Source organism: Schistocerca serialis, chromosome 9 (genome assembly GCF_023864345.2).
Source record: "Schistocerca serialis cubense isolate TAMUIC-IGC-003099 chromosome 9, iqSchSeri2.2, whole genome shotgun sequence".
NCBI classification, from domain to species: Eukaryota; Metazoa; Arthropoda; class Insecta; order Orthoptera; family Acrididae; genus Schistocerca; species Schistocerca serialis.
In genome coordinates, this window is record NC_064646.1 from 178,710,775 (window position 1) to 178,736,506 (window position 25,732).

Consider the following 25,732-nt stretch of genomic DNA (forward strand, 5'->3'; position numbering starts at 1 on the left):
AGTGCATAATAGTTACTTTTGTACTTTATTTATCAGAAAGCATATGGCCGCAAGGCTACTGGCGGTGGCATTTAAAGCTAAGAAGGTAATTGTATTGGTTTTATGTAAAAGACTTAAACGTTTATTATTTAATGGCTGTTATTGTTAGTTTATTTAGAACGTGAAAATGGTCAAGCCTTGATTATTTAAACATGTTAAAATGTAAAATAATTTAGAATAAGCTGTAACCTATCAGATGCACGACTTCAGGAAAGGGAACTGCCCTAGTCAGTTGAGCGAGGATATTCGGCACGCGGGAAACGCGGCCGGGGACGGGCACAGGGCACGGGGCACAGGGCAGTGCTGGTGGAGACGCGAAAACGGACAGTTCGGCTGGAGACACCAAAGGGTACAGTGTAGATTGAGACGCGAAAGTGGACAGTTGGTCTTTAGGCAGCTACGAAGTGAAACGACTTAGAAAATTTCGCGTTGTGCGGTATTGAGGGATTTAGTCTCTGAGCGGTGAGCAGCCGCTCACCTAGTGTGTACTCTAACTTTTCGCGTAGATAACTTGTATTTCGAGATGAGATTGTGAGTGATCGAACTGTGTCAAATGGATATGCGCCCAAGTGTGACAATATCTCTAAATACCAACACTTTCGCTATTAGTTTGCTTTCTGAATAAACATTATTCTAACCAAATCGCAACTGTGTGGCCTACGTCATATAAGGGTCGTTAATTTAGTTCTCGGTATTATTATTACTGTTATTATATGTTAATTTAACTTCGCATTTCGCAAACTTGCCATCAGACAGACAATTTGTCACAAGTGTCTAATTTAGGGCGTGTAATGCGACACGTGCGGTTCAACTCCGAGACGAGTTTGAGCCAAGACATTTTTACGAAGAGGAACCGCATGTGAGCCCGAACATCTCTGGGATGTTAGCTCGCAAGGGGTTTGTATTAGGTTGGTGCATAAGTTCGCAGCGTTTATCCATAAGTTCAATAACCACAACTGATACACGTAACAGAGGCTTTAATCATCTGTAATATATTCTCCTTCACTGTTTACAACGGTCTGCCAATGCTGGCGTAACTTTTCGATTCCGCGACTGTAGAAACTATGTGGTTTTGAGGCGAAGAACTGGTCTAGCCATGGTCGGGACGTATTCTCATCCGGAAAGGATGTTCCTTCAAGGTTATTCGATGGAGATAGGGAAGATAAATGTCTGCGGGCGCAAACAACGTGAGTGCGGAATGACTCCTCTATACTGTTTCTTGTCAGACTAGCAAAATGCGGGAGGCCGTTATCGTTATTTCACGCAGTCTTCCTGGTAGTTGCTCTCGGATTGCGTGTGCAAGACTTCTCAGTTGTTAAGAAAAAACATGTCAGCAGTAATGGCTCAACCTCTGTAAAGCAACTTGTAATACAGCACACAGTCGCTATCCCACCAGATGCGTAACATTATGTTTTGTGGATGAGTGCAGATCCTTGTACGGGGAGTTGCTGCTTTATTTGCCGTCAACCATTCCTTTCTTTTCCTTATGTTAGCATAAACACACCATTTCCATTCACCAGTAACTATACAGGATAGAAATAGTCGGTGTTGTTCATGAGCCAGTTGATGACGAGCAAGCAGAGGCACAAATGGTCACCGACTGATGTTTGTGGCTTTGACTTAGAGCATGCGATATTCATACACCCGGTTTTTAAAGCTTCCATACTGCATGAAAATGTGACACGATGATGAAATGATAGCAGTTCATCACATTTGCCCATTCTCTCGTACGCTAATGTGGATCATTGTGGATTAAGGCTTTTACACGATCTTCGTCAGATCCCGAAGGTCTTCTTAAATGACCGAGCGAGGTGGCGCAGTGGTTAGCACACTGGACTCGCATTCGGGAGGACGACGATTCAATCCCGTCTCCGGCCATCCTGATTTAGGTTTTCAGTGATTTCCCTAAATCGTTTCAGGCAAATGCCGGGATGGTTCCTTTGAAAGGGCTCGGCCGATTTCCTTCCCAATCCTTCCCTAACTCGAGCTTGCGCTCCGTCTCTAATGACCTCGTTGTCGACGGGACGTTAAACACTAACCACCACCACCACCATCTCCTTACATGTGGAGGGTCACTAATGTCAAAACAATGCTTGTTAAAACGAGAAAACCCATTTTCTTGACGTGCTCTCTCCAGTCGCATTATCTCCATACACGGCGCAAATGTTTTTGGATGCCTCCGCTGCTGTCAACCCTTGAACTCAAACAGAAGAATGTGTCCGAAATGTTTCGATTTCTCCACTTGGCACTCCATTTTGTAGCGTCCACAGCTCCACTCACTATCTCCAAATGACAAAATGACAATATGCTAACTCAAATAACAATAGTTAACTACAAATAAAAAATGATATTCGATAAATAAATCCGTAGTTACAGGAAAACCAACATGCAAAAGAAAAAAGTTACAACCTTGTGCACCAACCTAATATTACACCTTTTTTTTAAAAAACGATTCAGCACGTAATTTATCAGAATCAGACGCTGTGTTGCTTGCAGATGAAATCATCCTTTTTATGTACAGAAAAAGTGTAACTCCTTCACAGAAAAAAAAATCTCTTGAGGTACGGACAATAGGGATAACTTCGTAGCACTTTCTTTCATTTTTTGAGAATACTGGACCCAAAATAAATTACACAACACAACAGACATTGTAGCATTATACATCAACAGTTACTGAGTTCCTGGGGAAGTGTAAATGTATGCTGTGTCCTATTAGAGTAAAATTTCAATTTTAAAACGAGTACAAATTTATAGTGTCATTCAGAGTAATTTTAGACCAATATTAAAAACATTTTTTCCCTATATCTGATGGTCACGGTAAATTTAGATCGTACCAGAAGGGAGTGAGGTGTTAGTAAGAAGTAAAAAGAAAGAGTTAATTCACTGTTAGAGGTTAACATTGAAATATCAAGATGTATGTGTTGACCTATCACTGTTCGACTTAAATCACTGTTGCCAGAAGCCCTCTTCACAGCTAACGCCTAATCGCAAGCCTAAAAGCTTGTAGGAACGTGGAAAGACAACTGAAATTGTAACTAAAACACCACAGAGGTTATCAAACTCTTGCTTTTAGTACAAAATAATGCAAGTAGATTGAGCAGTAGCCATTTGAAATAAAAGTAGTAAGTGGTACAAAGATATCTTGATTGATAAAAAGTTCCTCTGATTGGCTGTAACAAAAGACGTGGAAAGTAGGGCGAGAGACAATTGTGAGGATTTGAAAGCCAAGAAAAGTGCATGGACAATTGTAAGGATTTGAAAGCCAAGAAAAGTGCATGGACAAGCCATGAAGATATAAGAAAAAAATTCAAGAGAAATACAGCGCTAAGAATATTTAACATTGAGCCAATATCTTTCAGAAAATTGTGCTAAGCAAAATAGTGTAATAATTTTAAACTGGATTTTGAGCGGTCACGAAGGTAGCTCCCAGGTTTTGATTGTACTCTTCCCTACATTTACATTCAGTTCCAACTAGGGATCGGAATTTCTCTCTCGAGAGAGTCTCGAGACAAGTAAGGAAATTCTCGTTAAGCATTTCGGGAGAAAGTGATTAGTACAGCATTGTCATAGGCACGTAGATCGCAACCTGTTGTTAGTGTTAGAACTCCTATCTTGAGGCGTGGCAGTTAGACTATTCCGAACAACCACATTTTCGATTGATCTGGCCTGAGACACATGAGAAATAGCTTTGACTTTAAGTTAGTACGAACAAAATCTCAGCTTAAACTATCTTCAGGGACAAATGTATTTTCCATTGAATAAAGCAGTGTGTTTCTCTTCCCTGGAACGAAACGAAACGAAATAAACATTTGTTACTATTTAAATTTTTCTGTAATGTGGATCATGCGCTTCCTGAGTTCGCTACAACGTTGTACTTTGTTCTCCGCGAAATATTCGAAAGCCCTCGATTTCATTTGGTTGTCATATAAGCACTAAATGTGCTACCTCCGTTAGAATTAAATAAATGTTCGATGTCTCCCATTCTGTTGTAACCCTTCCGATTTGATGTCATTTCAACAACTTTAATGCCTTTCCTTATCAAACAGTTCATTTAGTTTCATTAGCTTAGGAGGCAGAGTCTTTTCTGCCATCAGGAATCCGATCTGGAACTACAACATTAGTAGGTAGCTATGGTATCTATTAGCCTATACCACCATTCAGCATAGTACCTACTATCTTACATACACTATTAAAAAAAAAAGACGCATCATGAAGGAGTTATTCAAATTGGTATCGACAAAAAATGCAAAACTGTGAACTCTGGCGGTCGATAGATGATTGTGTGACGCTGCAGTGTAATTTCATCGTGCAGCTGGCAAGAATAGTGAACAGGGGATGTGCCAATATGAGGGTATAAAGTCTTTGCTAATTTAATTCAGTGTATTCATTTGGACAGGAACTCTGCCTCGCGTGAGAGGACGTCTCGATGAGCTCAAAGAAGCCCGCTGAAGTAAATGGTGAATCGACCGACAAATGAATAGGGGCAGTGCCACTATTCCACCATGTTGACAGGAATGGGAGAACCTCGGCCGAACGTAGCGTCAAGAAGAAAGCGGTCGACCTAGAGAGACGACAGAACTTGAGGACCGTGCAAGCGTTAGAGAGACCTCAATGCCCCAGACTCACCATATCATAGATCAGACGTGCAAGTGGTGCTTCTGTGACCTCGAGGACCATTAAATGGCGGCTCACAGAAAGGGGCGCCGCATGCGCCGACTGCCGTCCACCTCTGTACACTAACAAGCCCGTTTGCAGCCGTGTCGGACTCACTCGGCCTGGGATCTTATTGACAAGAATAGAATTGTCTTCAATGATGAATCCCGTTTCTAATTGAGCTCTGATGTCCAGCGAGGATGAGCCTGGAGAACCCCGGACTGTGGCGGGACACTAGCCTGACTGTCGTCCACCATACGGCCCAACAACCAGAAGCGATGGTATGGGATGCCACTTCATTTCATAACACGACTCCTTTGGTTGCCCTCCGTGGCACCCTTACAGCACAGTGGCACGTCGACGATATCCTATGCCCCAATCTGTCGCCTCTAATGACAAGCCATCCTGGGCTTACATTTTAGCAAGATGATTCCCCAGAGTTTCTACTGCTTGTCTCTGTTCTTGCCAAACGCTACGTGGGCCAGCAAGGCCGCTGGATAACTCCACAACTGAGAACGTCCGAAGCATTATGGCAGGGCCCTCCAACCAGCTCGGTATTTTGACGATCTAAAGGACCATCTGGACAGAATTTGGCACGATATCCCTCAAGAGGACAGCCAACAACTCTAAGAGACAATGCCAAGTCGAATAGTTTCTTGAACATGGACCAGATGTGGACCAACACGTTATTGACTTGTTCAATTTTTGAATCTCTATCTCTTGAATAAATCATTCGATTTTCCTGACATTTTAATCTTCTGTTTGTCTGATTCTTCAGTTTCTCCTGGCGTATTTCTTGCTCGAACAGTCCACAGGTGTACTGCCGGTCCATAGTGTCCAACGGGCACAATATTTCAGCGATCAGACATGTCGCCATCGTCAGGTGCGCTGACGAGCTGAGCTCCTGAGGGCGGGCGGCCGTATTAAATCCCATCCCCTCGCGAGGCGTTCTCTCCGCGGTCCGCACCCGCGCGTCAGCAGTCGCCGAGACGCTGGCGTCGGCGTCTGTGGTGGCGTCGGTGTAATTGCCTCATCCGCCCTAGTCGCCCGTTCGTCTCCTTTGATGAGCGCCTTTTTAATTAGACTCAGTGCTGCTTCCCATGCCCTGCTGAGGTTGTAGCCGCAATCTCGGTTGATGAGTTTGTACCTGGTACGAATTTCGATAGCCTCTCTAACTACGCTGTCCCAGTATTTAGATGTCTGTGCTAAGACCCTGGTATGTTGGTAGTCCATTTTGTGATTTTCGGACAAACAGTGCTCTGTGACCGCCGATTTGTTGGGGTACCCAAGTAGAGTGTGCGTCTGATGTTTTCGGCAACGATATTCGAAGGTGCGCACTATCTGTCCAAGATAAGTCTTCCCACATTGACACAACAGACGGTTCCTACTCGGTGTCTCCTCGATATTCGTCCTATTTTCCCCGATAGTGCGCCAGTATACGGTATATAGGCAGTGGCTACCTCTTCCTCCGTGACTTCTTCCGTCTCCACGCGCTTTACTGTAGAGGTTGGGTGGAGAGCGCTTCTGATCTGCCATTCCGAGTAGCCGTTTTTCCGGAATACAGTTTTGAGGTGTTCCAGTTCTTGGGAGAGACTCTCTGTGTCAGAGATGGCGCGCGCCATGTGCACCAGTGTTTTTAGCACCCCATTCCTCTGCGCAGGGTGGTGGCAGCTATTTGGGTGCAAATACAGGTCTGTGTGTGTTTTCTTCCTGTACACCCCGTGACCAAGGGTGATATCCACTCTTATTTTGACCATGACGTCGGCGAGAACGCCTCGCGAGTGTAGGGTTTTAATACGGCCGCCCGCCCTCAGGAGCTCAGTTCGCCAGCGCACCGGACGATGGCAACATGTCTGATCGCCGAAATATTGTGCCCGTTGGACACTATGGACCGGCAGTACACCCGTGGACTGTTCGAGCATTTGTGTGTGTATATATGTACATCGCTTCTACCGATTTCAATCCCATTCGGATAATTCCTTCGTGGTGCGTCGTTTGTTCTTATCCCTCTTCTTCTTCTTCTTTTTGTCTTAGAGTATATTAACATGAGTGAAAGATTCGACTTAGATGAAATGAATTCTTTCTCCTGTGCTGTGTGGTGTTGCAGACATGCCAAAGTCCAGGCACACACTCTTCACTGTTGAAGACAAGCCCAAACCTAAGTTCATGGGTTATCCTTTCCCTCCAATGGGCAGGACGTCAAAGTGTCTTGTTCTTAGTTTGCTACGTAACCCTGACGTCAGCTGTGTGCTTAGCTATCGACGAGCGCATTAGGCATGCTTTGTTTTAAAAGCATCGAGAAATTCTCGATCCTCTTGGAGGATGCGCACTTACTTCCCTTCCCTAAATTTTAATTCTACATGAAGCTAATTGTTACCCTCCCCCAAAAAGATAGTCATGTTCTCGAGCGATGGATTCGAAATATAATCGGTCAAGATTGTTTCCCACACCGATCGCAGAGAACACAATGCTGCCCCAAGCACCTCGTGTCTTTTCAGCAATGGTTTTCCCAGATGAAAAATCTGTGGGACGTACTCAAGTGTCACTCGCTACGATGGGCGTTTCAGTTGAGATGGGAAGCAAAACAGGGAGCGTGACTCCTAATAGTCCTTAAGAACTATCAGCACGCTTCTAAGTTGTTTCCATCCACACTCCGATTTAAACTGCTCGTTATTTTCCGCTTGTTAAGTTACGCTAAAGCTGCTGCCCTGTCTGGGATACACGGGCGCAACGACTCACTTCAGACGTTCCTTTACGTATGTGTTTCCCACAGCAATGTTGGCGGCGCCCTCCTTGGGAACGCAAGGCGCTGTGTCGGCAGGTGCTTGAAAGAAGCAGGCTAACGACGTGATCTATAGTGGTTAACTTTCATTCAGTTCCTAATGTAACCAAATTCTCGCAATGTGCATATCTTCAGGGAGTTTTATTCAGTTTGTCATAACAGTAACTATTTGTTGCCACAAAAGCAAACTTTCTAGAGGACGGGATAGTAACCTCATTTTTTATAACAGAGTGGTATGGAGCTTTATCGAGAAGAATTACCTATGGCTTTTCTATACTTGAAAGACAAAATATTTTCAAACTAATTTAAAAATGTTTCGTTATTGATTTCTTTGTTGTACTCAAGACAATTTCTACCAATGAAAATCAGTTGACTGATGGGAATGAAAAAAAAAAAGGAATATAACCTTCTGTAACAATATAGTCAGCATTTACCGATAGTTAGGCGATCCAAACTGTGTTCTGGAAATTAATATCTTTCACTTCTCGTAATCACTATAGAGCTACATCACTCATCAACATTTTAGGACCAAAAATAATTTTGTGTTTGAAACCGAGACCTCTGAGAACGAATCGCAGTGTCATATAGTATCGATATACTGACTTGCACATTGTCAAGCTTAAGGTCGTTGAACGCCAACTAGGACAAGCCAAGATGAGAAATCAGAGACACAGTGCAGAGAGTAGGGAAAATGTCAGCTTTTAGGTTATCGGGGATAGACAGTAACACTAGAGCTCTGCGAATTGCGGACACTCTATGCAGCTGTCCCAGGGCAGAACTTTCACTTCACAGAATTAACTGGTAACTCCATGTATCGCCTAGACGCTGGGCAAGCCAAGATGGGAAATCAGAGACACAGTGCAGAGAGTAGGGAAAATGTCAGCGTTCAGGTTACCGGAGATAAACAGTAATCCTAGAGTTCTGCGGATTGCAGACACTCTAGGCAGTTGTCCCAGGGCAGAACTTTCACTTCACAGAATTAACTGGTAACTCCATGTATCGCCTAGACGCTGGGCGTCACAGTGGAAGGTGGTCACAAAAAGGCATGTCTTAGCAGAGGCAGCAAGATTGGTTCTTGCCCTCAGAACCACAACGTCAGTGCGTTTATACAGGTTAGAGTGTTGCAACAGCAGTCTCCACTCACGAGAGGCCTCAGGGCGGGCCCAAGTGAGGCAAAACATTGTTATCGCTAGCCATAGTGGGAGTGGCAGTGACGTTTACCTCTCAGCTGTACGCTATTGCTGTGAATCTTGGAGTTTGCTAATGTAAAGGTCAGAAACATGTCTACCTAACGGAATAGGAGCAGGGGAGGAATCTCCATGTTGTTGGCCAGAGGCGCCTTGAAGGTGCAGAGTTGCTCGTCAGCCTTGCTGAAGCCTGTAAAGTGGTGGAGGGCTGGCGGGCCGACTGCAGGAAGGGAGAAGTAGTGCGTTGCCACAACCCTATAAAAATCCACGTTTTTGAATTCAAGAGTTTTCAGGCAGATCGCTGAGGTGCAACCTTCATGTCACCCGTTGTCGGCCTTGGGTAAGCTCCGACAAGTCAGATTCTCTCACTTGGAGTACTGCTCTCAAATTTGTACCTTATAGCGCCGCTTGTGATTGCTATTTCTGTTAGTTCTCGCCCGACGGACTCGGACGCTGATGTGCAACCAGTTGCATCCTTTGCTTTTTGTTACGTTTAGAAGTAGCCTTCAATGTAGTGTTTAGTTTGATAAAAATATGGCGTTACTCAGATCTCGGAGTATCCCTAAGTCCCCTGCTGCGAATATTCTATAAAGTGCCAAAATTCGCGCCTGTCATAGGTGCCCAGTGACAGTTTTTGGCCCTGATGCACGCAATCAACCTGCCTTCACTAGAAGTTAGTCTTACTGAATTTGCTCCTAACCGAACGGTAGTTAGAGACTGATCTATAACCTCCAGTCTTACCTCTATTCTGTGTTAGGGCACGACAATAAGAACTGCCACAAAAAGTTCTGTTTCATGTGATGTGGTAAGAGACGTATTCTTCTGTACATGTGACGCCGAATCTTGTGTGTAATGATACAGATTTTCTGTATGCTTCTGAACACTTCTTTTATTGCCTGGTGGTAAAAGAGGATCAGTTCCAACTTGCATTTTTCCTTTGTATACGACGTATGATGAATATGAACTGACATGGTAACACTTCAAGCGCAATCACTTGTCTAGCTTTCTTCGTTTTTGCGTTTGGATATGAACTCCAGCTCTGTCTCTCCTCTTTCATATTCCATAAGGGAAAAAAAACAAGAATGACGGACCATGTAGGAATTATCCGAACGCAGCCTTATACGCCCGTTAGAGCTACCATGGTTGAAAATATACTTTGACATCTGCTAGTCGTCATGAATGGAATCTGTATTCTTAACGCTGCTTCCGAGTGTAATGGATAACCGTCAACAATCTTTAACAAAAATATTGACAGTTTTATTTCATGAAAATCTATTTGTAGTGTATTATCCACTAGCAGGCCTCAAGCAATGGTACGTCGTCTCGACTTTGACTTTCTTAAAATATTCCCTCAGTGACTGAAAATGGTCTTAGAACTCAAGCATTTACTAGCTCATTTTATAAACCAAGAGACTAGTGTGACTGAGTGGACAGGAAAAGTAATAGAAGTGTAAAAGTGATCTGAAACACCTTTGATAAACTTGTAAGTAATTTCAAAATGAAGGTATCAAGTGATTATAATTAAAAAGCAGCTACTCTCGGAGATCCAATGTGAGCTGTAATTATTGTGCTTCAACGAATCTTGGTAATTATCCTAATGTGTTAGCGTGGAATTGATTTACGCTGTGTAAAAAATTTGTTTCAATTTTTGCCCCAAGGAGTAACTCTGGCGATGAGACTAAGAGAAAAATGTATATAAATGTTCCCATATATAATGGATTAGGAATGGGATGTGGGCAGAAAATGTCAAACAAGTGATAAAGGCATGACATCGATTTCATTATTAATTGACACTTACAAAATTTACTCAGTCTGAGCACTGGAAACATTTACAACATGCTGCATCTGTGAAACGATATGATTAACAGTTGCTTGCAGCAGTGTTGCCGTACACTGTCCTTCAAATCAGAGACTGAACTAGTCCCTGGTAAATGCGTTCTTTTAGATACCCCCAGAGTCAAAAGTTATATGGATTTAGATCACGTGATATTGCAGGCCACACATTTGTAAAACCTCTGGAGATAACACATTCGAGGAAGGCTGCATTAAGCAGTTCTTTCACTGAGTGAGCGACACGAAGTGTTACCCCATCTTGCATTAAAACTGTGGTTTCCACAAAATTGCACTCTTCCAAAGAAGAAATCACATGCTGTACAAGGAAGGCTCGTTAACGTACAAACATCACAATACATCTGAAAAGTCCTCTGGGTGTATTCTCTTCAAAGAAGAATTGACTGAAATTAAAGGTACTTGTCAATCCACACCACACAGCCACATGCGGCGAGTGCACAACATGCAATTGAACAGTACCCCAAATTCGGCAGTTCCGTGTATTCACTGCATGCTACAGTGTGAAATGTGCCTCCTCACTGCACAGAATGCGGCCTGCCCACATGTCATCAACTTCGATACATACCAGAAACCAAGGAGCAAATTCAGAACATTGCTGCAGATTCTGAAGTTTCAGCTGCTGTGCCGTCTGGATCTTGTACTAGTACCAGTGCAAAATAGACCACAGAATTTTCTGTGCTGTTGATCCTGGGATAGACAATTCTCGTCACACTGCATGAGCACTAACACTACCTGGGGCACATTTTGCATGGTCGTTTACAGGTATAGCAACCCAGTCAATTAGTGGTTAGCACACTGGACTCACATTTGGGTGGACGACGGTTCAAACCCGCGCCTGGTCTCCTGATGTAGGTTTTCCGTGATTTCCCTAAATTGCTTCAGGCAAATGCTGGGATGGTTTCTTTGAAAGGGTTCAAATGGTTCAAATGGCTCTAAGCACTATGGGACTTAACATCTGAGGTCATCAGTCCCCTAGACTTAGAACTACTTAAACCTAACTAACCTAAGGACATCACACATATCCATGCCCGAGGCAGGATTCGAACCTGCGACTGTAGCAGCAGCGCGGTTCCAGACTGAAGCGCCTAGAACCGCTCGGTCACATCGACCAGCCTTTGAAAGGATGCAGCTGATTTCCTTCCCATCCTTGCCTAATACAATGGGACTGCTGACATCGCTGTTTAGTCCCCTTCCCCAAATAAAACAAAAAAATAAATTCCACTGGAATTGGACGCCGCCCTCTTTCAGGTGCAACACCAAGCTCATATGTAACTGCTGCCATTCACATAAAACAGTTTCATTAGCAGTGCATTGTCTCTCTTCTCGGTAGCCATACTGTTCAATCATGTTGTGGCTTGTCAAATGACAGCGTGGATGTTGTACCATCACAGAAACAGTGTACAGCGCCAGATTTGCACCGGCTGGGCACAACTGGAATGCTTTTTCCAGCATAAATCGGTTCTGCATTAATGCATTAGTGTTTGTACCAAATTTTGCTGCCATACGATGATTATAGCCCACACTAGACCTCTGTGAGTAACTGCACTTTAATTGTAATCATCCAGTATCAGTGTGACTGAGGATCTGTAATTTACTGGAAACTGTCTACAGTCCTGAAAAATAGATTTTAAATGAGAAAAAAACAACTTAGAATTACTATGAACAATAAAGGGATGTATGATAGCAGCTGCCAGGAGAAACAGGAAGACAAATAGATCAGGAAACAAACTGGAGTGGAATACATAAATATGACTGAACAGTCATGAAGTGGAGATGGACATGCAAGTGTGTTAGATCCTTCATCTTGAATTGGAGGAGAGAGTGGAAAGGGGAGGTAGTAGGGGAAGAGAGAGTGGAGGGGGTGACTTCAATCTTGACATTTTTGACAGTGCCGTAGACTTCGAATAGCACCAGTACTTGCCTCTGTCCCCTGCTTGTGTAGAAGACGAATAGATGGTAAAAGGAAGAAAGAAGCTCTCTGCTGAATTGAAATAGGTAACAGAAGAAGACCTCGTGACAGCATAATGAAAAGCAGCTAAACTGCAATGGACAACATGCAAGAGCAACATGGATGCATCAACTGAAGACTGTAATAGGTGGAAAATAAAAGAGGTCTTAAACAGACAGTGAATGTCAAATGGCACATGAAGTTGATCTAATAAATCTTAGAATGTAATGGAATAATGATAATAGAGGTTAGTTTATTGAATAATTTATTTTCGTAAGTGTAGTCTAATCGAAGCCCCTATTTTACCCTTTATTAATTGTCTTCCACCCCACCTCCCTCCCCATTCACCCTGCCAGAGAGTAATTTGCCACAGATGAAGGACCACTGCGCGACCTGCAGTTTGTATACCAAAAGAAAGGGCGATTTCGCCGGCTCCCTGGCAGCGGGCGCTCCGGGTTACCTTTGGCCAAGTTGGCGGTGTTGCCGCGGTGCACGCTGCGCCGCTCGGCGGGAGTGGCCGAGTAGGAGCGCCTCCAGTCGTAGCCGGAGCTGCGCAGCGAGCAGCGGCCGGTCGCTGCAGCCCCGTACGAGCGATCCAGCTCCAGAGACTCAGTCACTGGAGAGGACGACCAGCCACGGGACCGCCACGGGAAGCGCTGCCGGAACTCCCGCTTGAACTTCTCCTGCGAGTGCAAAAAGTTTGTTAGCACACAGTGTAACGATACACGTATGCCTACCGTTATCGTTCCATAAAAATCAGTTTTCGTTTCATGAGTTGGCAACGCGTGCGCTAAGCGCAGACGATCTGTCTGAACGTCAACGCGAAGACAGCGATGAGTTATGTGTAACCCTATGACGTCTGGCGGTAGCAGCACGAATTAAAAAGGCGCCATGTTATCTGAAATCATGTGCTAAGAACTCTTGTGACGGTGCTGACACCTAGCGCCAAGTTCTGAAACAAAAAATTAAAAGAATGGAATTAGGAAGACCTGATGGTGTCAAGAATGACACAAACTGTTACACCAGACAGAAAAATTTCTGTCACATAATTCGTGACTGAATTATTGGCCTTACAGAAAATCCCAAGAAGTCTGAAAAAACTTGGTCTGCTGAGAGGAAAAGAGCCTGTTCTGAGAGAATTAAAGTAGTATGGGCAGAAAGTATACGAAAAATCTGAAAATGTCCTATGTTGTACATCGCATGGACCTGTAGGGCCCAGACGTGAAAAATTATGAATATTATATTTCTGCAGAATATTTCAATTAAAAAGGCCAGTTGTTTATTTGGATGAAATGTTGATTCAACACTTTAAACTGTGACAGTGTATGAGGAATATTTTCAAAGTAAAAGTGTCAGCTAGTGTGTACTTATAGTAGTGTCTAGGGCATTGGCGTGTATACCCTATGTGATCAGAAGAATCTGGAAACCTATTAGCGGACATTAGTATTGGGTGTGTCCATTCTCATCTTTATGATGACTTGGTATTTCCTTTTCTATGTTTCTGGAGGAATGGAGCCCATTAATCCCCAAGAGCCGAAACCAAAGAAGATAGTCATGTTGGATGCTGGAGTCTGGAGTGAAGTCGACGTTCTAACTCATCCCATAGGCATTCCATTGGGTTCAGGTCAGGGATTTGGGCAAGCTAGTCCATTTAAAGATTGTTATTGTCCTTAAAGCATTGCCTCACAGATGCTGCTTTGTGACAGTAAGCATTGTCATGCTGATACAGGTGATCATCATCTAACAATCACTCCACTATATGCAGAGCACAATGGAGTAAAATGTGTTCCTATCCTTCCACATTTTGCGTTTTTTAATGGAATAAGGGATCCATACCCTAAGCACAAAATCACCTGCATACCATAACACCACCTATTGACACTACACATGATGGCAGGTAATGTTCTCCAGGCATTCACCAAACTCACACCCTTCTATTGGATTGCCACAGGATACACTGTGATTTATTTCTCCAAATGACTAGTGTCCAGACAGCCACTGTCCAGTGGCATCACTCTTTTCGCCATCTCAAGCGTTGCTTAACGTTGACTACAAATATGTGTCCCTTTTGAGGAGCTTCTCGACCATTGCACCCATTCTTTTTAACTCCCCCAAGCACAGTCACCGTGCTAGCTGGACTGCCGGTAGAACTTCGGAAATCACAAGTTACTTCTTCTGCTGATTTCACAAAATATTTTACAGAGACCCTCTGCAGTCCAGTCACTGTCTATCAGCACGTTAGATCTGCTTGGTCTTGGTTTAGCTGTGATTGTGTCTTCATGTCTACATTTCAATCACATCACCAACTGTCGACCTGGGCAGCTATAGAAGTGTTGAAATATCCCTGGTGGACTTGTTACTCAGGTGACATCCAGTGGCTAGTCCAAGTTCGAAGTCACTGAACTCTCCTGGCTGACTCACTGTGTTGTTGCTGCTTCTCTACTGACGGCACAATATGGCCTGCCTGCTTTTATACTAGCGGGTCCACTTCTCGTGATACCTAATGGTCAAAACTGCATTACATAGAGGTGTCCAGATACTTTCAATGAAATAGTGCATGTGTAGGGTGCTGCAATGCTCCACTTTTAAGAACACTGTGGAGTACACATTTGATACCTGTTCTCCCTTTTTCCCGGGTGTAGAACTCTTCTGGTACCCTGGGCAGTCTTCAGCTTGCATTGCCTGACCAGCATTTGACTGTGAGGCATCGGACTTTGAAGTGACAAATCACCACACTTTGGAGCTATAATGTTCACATCCAGTAACTGCTCATTATGTTTACCAAAATGCACTTTGTTACACGACAGTGCATGAAAACTGCCACACAAAATTTATAGTAAATTAGAATTTTAGTTGCATACAAGAAGAATTGCTGACTGGGCTCTATTTCGTCATATTGAGGTGGCTAGTGGTGAGCATTAACATACTTCTACAACAAATTAACATGAACCCTTGAATCTGTCTGCTGTAAAGACTACTGACCATAAAAACAAGTAAAACACTTAAAAACGCACTGTATGTATATACAATCAGTATCCATAAGGTAAGGCTCAATGTGCACTGTGCTGGCTGTTAATTTAGTTAAAAAACTGAAATACATTGTTTTCTGATATATTACATTATGCAAAAGGTGTCAAAAATTCACTTGGTTGCAATTTTTTTAAACCTGATAATTGTCAGGACACAATTTCAACAGCCTGTATCTGTTCTGTGAAAACGCTTGAATTTCATTACACATAAAGAGCCCTTCACTAACCTTAATCCCCACAGTGTCTGTGCTGTTCCATAGTGAAATTTGTGCATTACATTTTGAAGTCAACTTCTTGGCATACTTCACAGCTAGGTGATACTTTCATGTAACAAGCTGCTTAATTATAAATACGATTCCTTGGCATTTTTCGATGTAAACAGTTGTTTTTCAAATGGCATCAGCTCGCCTTTGAAACTGTACATTCTGGGAAACAGCTTCAGTTATGGGAAACATAAAATTGAATACACACATGGTTTGTGAATTAAAACACATAACATAATTCTGTTCAAATGGCTCTAAGCTCTATGGAACTTAACATCTGAGGTCATCAGTCCCCTAGACTTAGACCTACTTAAACCTAATTAACCTAAGGACATCACACACATCCAAGCCCAGGGCAGGAGTCGAACCTGCGACTGTAGCAGCGTGGTTCCGCACTGAAGCGCTTAGAACCGCTCGGCCACTGCGGCCGGCACAATTCCGTGAATGAACCAACAATTATTCAAGAATCACACATCAGGGTGGAGAGAGGCTGGCTTTACATAAAAAAGGAACAATTTTACTTTCGCTAATGGCTACATCGCAACATGTCTACTAAATTTCACAACACTCATAATAAAAATACTTAAATGTTCAGTCGTTTCAGTGGACTTCAAATTGGCATCAATTGTAAGTGCTATGCAATTTCCACAAAACTTTATTAGTTAAACATTTAGCTCCAGAAAGCAGCTTGCAACATATACAAGCTGCTGAATCCTTTGTATAAAATACCAGATACAACCAATTATAAGCCTTCCGATGTCCATATCACTGTTTCAATACTGGCTACATGTTACATTCCTAAACTCAGCCAAAAATTACTCTGTTCAGTCGAAAAATGTTCAAATGTGTGTGAATTCTTATGGGACTTAACTGCTAAGGTCATCAGTCCCTAAGCTTACACATTACTTAATCTACATTATCCTAAGAACAAACACACACATCCATGCCCGAGGGAGGACTCTAACCTCCGCTGGGACCAGCCGCACAGTCCATGACTGGAGCGCCCTAGACAGTTCGGCTAATCCCGCGCGGCTGCTCAGTCGACATATAGGTTTTACATAGATGTCTTCTTAACAAGTAGCATTTGTAATCCGAGGCACAGTAAAAAATGAGCATTTGAGTTCACAAGCTACTTCTGAACAAAACGTCTTAAGGCTTACTAATCAGAAATGCCGGATAGTATAGGGTACATTCCCTAACCGACGTAACAACTAGTATTTTATAGCCATTGTTCTCTCGTTAAATACATTAAGATTTTGACAACATTGTTTTGGGGTTAGCATCAGCTCACCATGCCTTTCTGTCTTCGGCCTTCTTCGCCACCAGTCATGGAATGGGGAGAAACTGTCGTATGTGGTAGGTCTTGGAAAAAATATACGTTTCATGAATGATATTCTCTGGACCTGAGCTATGCTACTTGATAATTTTCAATCAATGCGCCATTGATTTTCCTTGCCACCTGCAACCAATTTATTGCTATAAATTTTAAAAGAGACATTGTCAAATATATTCCCAGAGCCTTGTGTTCACTAACATGGTTCGTCCGCTTAATGCGCAAGCTAGCAAGCCACTTTATATTCAGTAATTTACTTTTGTTTTCACATACGTAGCATCGCACCTGATGTGAAACATATTTTGTAAATACCATCTGCGACTTCTCGAGTGATTACTCGTACATTGTCCGCGTAGGCATCTACCACTTTGTTCCTTGAATGGTAATGCCTGTCAACCTATGCTCTAGTTGTCTCAGGAAGGTTCCAGTATTACAATGAGGAACCAAAGAAACTGGTACACCTGCCTAATACCGTTTAGCGGCCCCACGAGCATGCAGAAGTGCCGCACCATGACATGGCATGGACTTGACTAATGTCTAAAGTAGTGCTGGAGGGAACTGACACCATGAATCCTGCAGGGCTTCCATAAATCCGTAAGAATATGAAGGTGTGGAGATGTCTTCTGAACAGCACGTTGCAAGGCTTCTAAGATATGCTCAGTAATGTTCATGTCTGTGGAGTTTGGTGGCCAGCAGAAGTGTTTAAACTCAGAAGAGTGTTCCTGGAGCCACTCTGTAGCAATTCTGGGCGTTTAGGGTGTCGCACTGTCATGCTGGAATTGCTCAAGTCTGTCTGAATGCACAATGGATATGAATGAATGCAGGTGATCAGACAGCATGCTTACATATCTCTGTATTTGAATACGCATGTCTATGTCAATTTCTTGCGGTTCTGTGTGTTACAAACAGCACCATTGATAAAGGCTTCCTAGGGTAAAGTCTCTTTTAATTTCAATTTGTTTTATCCATTGACAATTAACGGAGATTTGTGCAGTAACACCCATTGCCACATTCTTAATGATGTCGATGGTTTGTGGTAGGAAATCCATTCGGCGCATTGGCTTTGAAAAGCATCGGTGATTAATTTGATCAGATGCCTTATGGAAGTCAGTGAAAAGCAGTCCATATTTTGTATTAGTTGTCTATGTTAGCACAATGACATCGCAGTACAAAGCCGCAGTTTATAAAATAGTTCTCCTAAAAGCACTTGTCTGCTGCTGGGTCCAATGTTATTAAGAGAATTCAAGGGGCCATCCGTCAGGTTCTGGAGATTTCCTAGCAGGAGATCTTCGTATGATTTTCAACATCTCTTCCTTGGTTACTTCCGAAGAAATGTTCTCATCGTCATCTCGCGATTATCGTGGAAGATGTGTGCCAAAGAGCTCATCATATTCATCTTCGTTTGTTTGCCTAGATGCACACGCGTGTTCATAGTATGTACAGATTTCTTTAATTATCCCCTTCTGAGTAGTGATTATGGTACCATCATCGAGTTGAAGTTCATCGACGAAAATTATTCTTCTGTTCTTGGTATGACTGACAAGATGGTACCATGCAGCAGTCTCATCTTCAGTGACTGACTTTTCTTTGGATTTTATCTTTTATTCCTTTAGTCCCTTACATTTGAAACTTATTAACTGTGCTTTTATTTGCTTGATGTCTTTTAATCCTGTAGACAGAGTATGTATCTGATCATACGGGTCCCTTAGCACATTAGAGAAAAATTCAACAATGTATTTCCTTTGTCTGGTCTTATCAATATTAAAAGATATTAAAATTTTATTTAGCTTTGGTTTCAAACGTCGAGTCCACCATTCTAGCGTACCTGGATAACTGTTCAATTTACGGAGATACATTTCCCAAGCTCTGGTTAGGCCACCTTCTATATCTTTTACTGATAATAAAGATATATTTAGATTACACTGGCTCCTTACTCTTCAAATAGGTCCTGCTGCTAGATTTTCACAGGTTAGCAAAGCACTGTGGTCGGAAAAACCAACGTGAACTGTTTCTACTTTCAACACTTCGTCTTCTAAGTTTTCCAATATGTAAATTCTGTCAGTCGTACTGCAGGTATTTGCAACATTACGAGTGAAGTTCACTATTGTTGGGTATTTTATTTCTCACACAGTTTTTAGTTTTCGATCAACAACAGGGTCTCTAAAGTTTGTTGAGTAATTGAAGTTGTAAGTTTAATCTTGAAGAATGAATACACGACTGAAATCTCTCCCGGGTATGAGTTGCAGGGGTTTTTTCGTCATTAAATAGATTACGCTTTCTGTAAAGAACGTAGCTGTCGCAACTGGATAAGTACTGCCAGAAGGCGCATATAAATTGACAATAGAACTCCTGCTACATTAATTCCAATACATTGTTCGTTTCTAATTTATAAACGTTATGTACCGGAATGCTTTCTGTAACTAAAATGGCCGTGCCAACGCTCGTTACAATGGATATATTGTAAAAACCAACATAACCCAAAAAAATTAGTTGTGGTGTCACTATTTCCCGTAGGAGAGCAATGTGTGTACCCGACTCATACAGAAACTGTTTCAAAGCAGCTGTTTTTAGCTCCGACTGTATCCTATTGATGTTTAATGTGGTAATCCTATATGACTGTAACGTTTGAGAGTGACTATATTTTTTCTAGTCCATCATTTCATGCTATTTCATGCCCGATCCTTCCTGAGAATCTGAACCTTTGTTTTTATTCTTCTTACGGTTTGTGCTGACACTGGCCTTCTCCGAATGTCTGCTCCGCCCACTCTCTGAGCGGTTTTCCGCGGAGGGCGGCGTCGGTGAATTGAATGGCGGTCGTGTGCCAACATCTCGTCTGCCGAGCGCGGCATATAAGCAGTTTGCACAAATTCTTCTGATATTCGGCCACTTCTGCGCGCACTGTCGTTTGCTGTTTGTCTGTTGTTGCTCTAGAATTCTGCTTGTTCGTTGTGAGATTGAGGCGGAGGCTTCAGGGCTTATTGCGAGTTACTCGCTACCTCGTCATGTTTATTTTCAGTTCTAACCGCTGGCGAGTCTGTTTGCATCGACTAACATTGCTGTACTGCAGTGCGATGTTGTGACGTAAACAGGGCCCACGCACTGCCAGCTGCTGGCAACACTGCTGCTGTCTACAGAACGGAGCTGTGACGTCACCTCAAGCTGCTCAGTTGCCTGTGGCGCACTCGATTGCGCTGCTAATATACTGCACTCTGAATCTGTGCTTACAAAATTGTCTGAAATTATAGTTTCTAACGCTGTATTCTGAATGTCACCTACAGCATTCAGCGACCGGTTGATTTCCTCTTCATCTGTACTACTGCCGTCACAAGTTCGACATCTCTTGTCAGTGGCTATACTACTTTTAACAACCGGATTGTCTACAGTGTCTTTCCAAAGTAAAGATGGAAATGCTTCAAGACTGTTTTGTGGCCTCTCCTTCACATTTACATTAATGCTGAAACCCCCTCCATCTGAATTTTGGAAATTTGGAAACTTTGGAAATTTGTGGTAAGTTCCTATGGGACCAAAATGCTGAGGTCATCGGTCCCTAGGCTTACACACTACTTAATATAAGTTAAACTAATTTACGCTAAGGACAACACACCCATGCCCGAGACAGAACTCGATACTCCGACGGGGGAGGGGGGGGGGCGGAGCAGCGCGAACCGTGGCAAGGTGCCCAAGACCACGCGGCTACCCCGCGCGGCATCTGATTTTTGGTCACAAGTTCAGCCAAGGTTAATCTTCATGTTTCTGTAAATTGTTCTGCAATGCATACACCTTTTTGGACAGTTTTATCGGAGATGACCACTTCAGTTACCTACGCGACAAGTGAAAGACTCTTCCAGAGGTTGACTCTCCAACGTAAATCACGTGTGCCTCGTAACCACAAACCAAAGCATGAGATGGGATGATGTTTGTTTGACATGCATATCTACAGACTGGACACCACTAAAGCAGTGCAGCACAAGATATGTTTGCTTGGCCATCGTTAGTTACGAATTTGCTTGATGTCACCATACTTAGCTAATACGCCTTTTAAGTAGAATCTTTCTATGTGAGGAGGCAAATTAAATACTGTGTCCTGTTCCTAATCAACATCAGTATTTAAAATAATAACTGTACTCGCCTAATTGTCGCGATGGCGAAATTCAAATTTCTGTAAAATCCGTTCCAGCAGTATTGTTCCATGTCGTAATAAGCAGTGTACGACTGATACGAAGTAAAGCCAATTATATCAACAATCCAGCCATGAATTACCAGTGAAATTGGTTGAATATCACAGGTTACTTTGTCAAATCCAAATCTTTAGAGTAAGCTTCCAGGGAAACATGGTAACCACAGCAGTAGGTAACAGCGGCCAAAACACTTAACAACAAGGAAACTCAAGACTTTATCTCCACAATAGCAATTAAACACAACACTACAGCGCATCCGCTCTGCTCGGCCGCAAAAGACGCTGCCGGCGTAAACGAAACTTTTGTATTATCTACATATCGAAAGGCTATGAACGCAATGAAAACCGCTTAAAGCCAACTGTCTGTAATATTGTTTCTGAGTGTGAATCAAACTATGATTCCCTGTTTACATTGCGAAGAGTAGGTTGCAACTGATTACGCCGCGAAACCGGTTGTGTACCAATAAAAGAATAATTCTATCAGCTGTCAGTAGAAATCTTCTTAAGATCAATTTGTGAGGGATTCTCAGTGTCATTTGGACGCAATGAAATAATAGAAATAATTATAGAACTGGTCATCGGCATAGCTTAAATTGATAGTACAGTAATTTGATTGATAAGACACATCGTAATCCTGATACAGTGTTTGTTTGACGCCATTACAATGACGCCACAAGGCTCTAGGCACTCGAGCAAAAGCGGCAGCCTGAGATGAAGGGGACCGTAGTAGCAGTTGTGGGAGAATCCTTCGCACGCTAGAGACAGGTGTAGAAGCAAGCTCACTCTCACATGTGTGCGTGTTTTCAGAAGGTCGCTGTGTTTTTCCCTAACGTGAGGGTCGCAACCCTGACATTTCAGTATAAAAATTTCATTGCCTTGTGCAATTGGTTTTGTACTCAACAGTAATAAACAAAAATTGGTCATAGTTTTTGTCTGTTATTTGTAGAGGTAGCATCGCGTTGAATACATTATGGAACCGTGGACCTACAAACCGTAACAAGAACGACCACAAAATATGATTTACTTTGGTGTGGAGCCACAGTCATATCAAACGTTTTGAAATATATAAACGATATTTGACAGTACAACAGGTTTTATTCCATAATATAGATTTCGGCCTTAGACCATTATCAAGTACCAAAAACCATTAGACTAAAAGTCATCGTCAATTTTTTTTCTTTATTGTGATTTCATTCCCATGCGCCATGGACCGGCAACGGTGCAATTCGACGCGCTTTAGCCAAGAGATTAGGTAACATACCAAAGGAGAACATTACATTTATAAAATGCAAGGATGAAAGATGAAATGTACACATGAGAAGGGGAAGCGATTGGAGTAAAAATATACAAAAAAGGAGTAGTTGGACAAGGCACATTAACGTAAAATTTACATAGAGTTAAAATGGTGACATGAATAGCACAATTAAAAACGGCGTTCACAGTATGGGACTACGACACTGAACGCACACTACACTGATGTTACATACATGGCGATCACCCAGACGTAACAAACTAACTGCTGTAAAATTTGAAGGGCATACCAAGGGAGGGGAGGTAGGAGAGGAGGGAGAGAGGAAAGATAGATGGGATGTTGTCAGGGGAGGAGGGTTGGTTGGTTGGTTGGTTGGTTTGGGGAAGGAGACCAGACAGCGTGGTCATCGGTCTCATCGGATTAGGGAAGGATTGGGAAGGAAGTCGGCCGTGCCCTTTCAGAGGAACCATCCCGGCATTTGCCTGGAGTGATTTAGGGAAATCACGGAAAACCTAAATCAGGATGGCCGGACGCGGGATTGAACCGTCGTCCTCCCGAATGCGAGTCCAGTGTCTAACCACTGCGCCACCCCACTCGGTCAAGGGCAGAGGGGCAAGAAGGGGGTGAGGGGTGGAGTTGGTAGCACACCAAGGGGCAGGAGATTGGGAGGGAGCGCAAGGACTGGGAATGTTCAGGGGGATGAGGGAGAAAACAGCAGAAAGGGGAAAGGGAAGAGGAGGGAGCCCAATGGAGGAGGGGTGGGGGAGGGTCAGAGATGGAAGAAAGGATAAATATCAGGGTGAAGCACACCACCTGGGATGGGGAGATGGAAGTTTCATTGGGAGAGGAGGTGGAGGGTGTGGACATGGAGAGAGGGTGGGACACTTCAGTAAAGGAATGGCAGCAAGCTTGGAGTGGAGAGAAATGGAGACACCATGGGTGAGGCAGATTGAGATGGTGGTTGGTGTAGAGGATACAGATTTGTTCAAGGAAAAGGAGAAGATGTAGAAAGGGAATGAGGTCATAGAGGATCCTTGTGAAGGATGGGAGATGGATATGGAAAGCGAGGCAGAGCACTTGCCTTTCATGGATTTTGGAGGGCTTAATGGAATTTAGGAGAGGTCGAGATCAAAGCAACACTGATGTAACAGTAGAATGGACGAATGGAAGAGGGGGGTAAGTTGGATAGGGAGATGATAGGCGGTGAGGTAGAAATCATAGCGCCAGAAGGAGAGGGTTGTACATCCTATAATTACTGCCTGGGTTTTGGATGGATTGATTCGAAGGAGCCACTGGTTGCACCTAGTGGGAAACTGGTTTAGGTGGGTTTGGAGGGGGACCGTTGAAGGGTAGGATAGAGGGCGAGGAAGGTCGTGTCATCAGCATATTGAAGGAGATGGACGGGTGGGGGCGGTTTGGGCATATCAGTGGTGTACAGGAGATATAGGAGAGGAGAATGTACACAGCCCTGGGACACCTGCAGTAGGATAGAAAGAATGGGAATTGATATTATGAACAGTAAAATGCTTTTTTATTCCAATCACTGATCACAATTTGAATTCTTTAGACGATGACTGGCTTCAGTCTGTAATGACCATCCTCAGATCTTTTTTACACCATATCCTAAAGTGATACGTCCATAATGGCACCGTCAAAACATATAAATTTAATCAGCATAGCATGGTCACATAGATTTAAGATATGGTGTAGAATAGGCCACATCGTCCACATAGTGATTATTGCCAACTAGCTACTGAAGTAAACTAGCATCCAGAAACCTGTTTGCCTACACACTGAATAGTGACATAAGAAGGACAGTTGGAGAGGAAGGAGAGTGAGATGGATAAAGTTGATAGGAAGGGTGTAGGTCTGGAGCTTGAAAAGAAGCCCAGAATGCCATGCACAATCATAGGCGTTCTGGAGGCCAAGCAAAACAAAAACAGCAGAGTTATGGGAATTATGTTGGAGGAAGAGGTGGAGGGAGAGGAGATGGGTGAGGTTAAGGAGCTAGTCGTTGGGGAAAAAGAAGGGCGAAAACCACACTGGATAAGAGGGAGGAAGTGGTTTGGAGTTAGATGGTGACAGATGTGCGGGAGTGGATGGGTTCAAAGACCTTACTGAACATGGAGGTGAGGCAGGTGGAGTGATAGGATGAGGTGTCAGATGGCGGTTTGTTAGGTTTAAAGAACAAGCTGGCTGAAGTGTTCCACAGGTCAGGGTAAAAATCAATGGAGAGGATGCTGCTGTACGGGGTGGCAAGGGCCACAAGGAAGCAGAGAGGGCATTCCTCGAGTTCAGAGTAGGTAATGCAATCATGACAAATGGCAGTGTTGCATTTGGGGTGGAGGGTGAATTTAATGTTGTGTGCTGTGAGAGGAGTGTTGAATTCTGAGGGCAGTAACTGGTCCAAGTACAGGAAGCTGGGGCAAGTGGTGGGACAACAGTGTCAGTGTGGTCAAGGACATTGGGGAATAGGAAGTAATCAAAGTGATGGCCACTGGGTATGGAGAAGGCTTCAGGCTTTGGAGAAGTGGGAAGAAAAGTGGTTGACTTTACTAAGGTTGTCAGGGGATGGATCAGTGGGTAATATGGGGTGGCATGGCTACCAGTAAGGCGCTGGAATGAAGACCAGTACTTGGTGGGTTGACAGGGAGTGTGGTGTTGAGTTGTGTGTACGTATGGCGCCAGTCCCGGAGCATCTTTGCAGTCAGGAGGTTTCGAATGTGTCTTTGTAATTGCCAGTGGTGGAGGTAATCATGAAAATCTGTATATTTGGTTATACAGACCAAATTGGTCAAAAGTAAATGCGAGAACTTTTTTGTAATAGGTTAATTTACCGGCAATTAGTATTACTTATTCATCTGATATGGTTGTGGAATAAAATAGAAGACTAAAACACAGGTTTAAACCTCGCTACACTGTGTCTAAGCAGCTATGGCTGGCTGTGATTTGGTCTTCTATTTTACTCCACAACCATATCAAGTGAGTAAGTGACGCTAATTGGCAGTAAATTAGCCTATTACACAAATGTTCTCACATTTACTTTTGACAAAATTGGTTTATATAAGGGAAGATAAGCATTTTGACGCTGATATGAGTTTTACCCAAGACTAATGATTTTTGATACTTTTAACACTTCAAAATGATAACAGAATAACATTGTTATCTGATTATAATTATTCAGGCACATGTACATAATGTGGAATTGACCACTAGAT

The 25,732-nt window shown here is 43.2% G+C and overlaps 1 protein-coding gene across 1 annotated transcript in view; it reads right to left on the minus strand.

The window, feature by feature from the left end:
• Window positions 1–25,732, minus strand: part of LOC126419457 (tachykinin-like peptides receptor 99D) — a 423,909-nt gene that overhangs the window by 4,753 nt on the left and 393,424 nt on the right. The window contains exon 4 of the mRNA XM_050086645.1: window positions 12,921–13,143. Within this exon, the coding sequence (XP_049942602.1) occupies window positions 12,921–13,143 (223 nt within the window). The remainder of the gene's footprint in view (window positions 1–12,920; window positions 13,144–25,732) is intronic.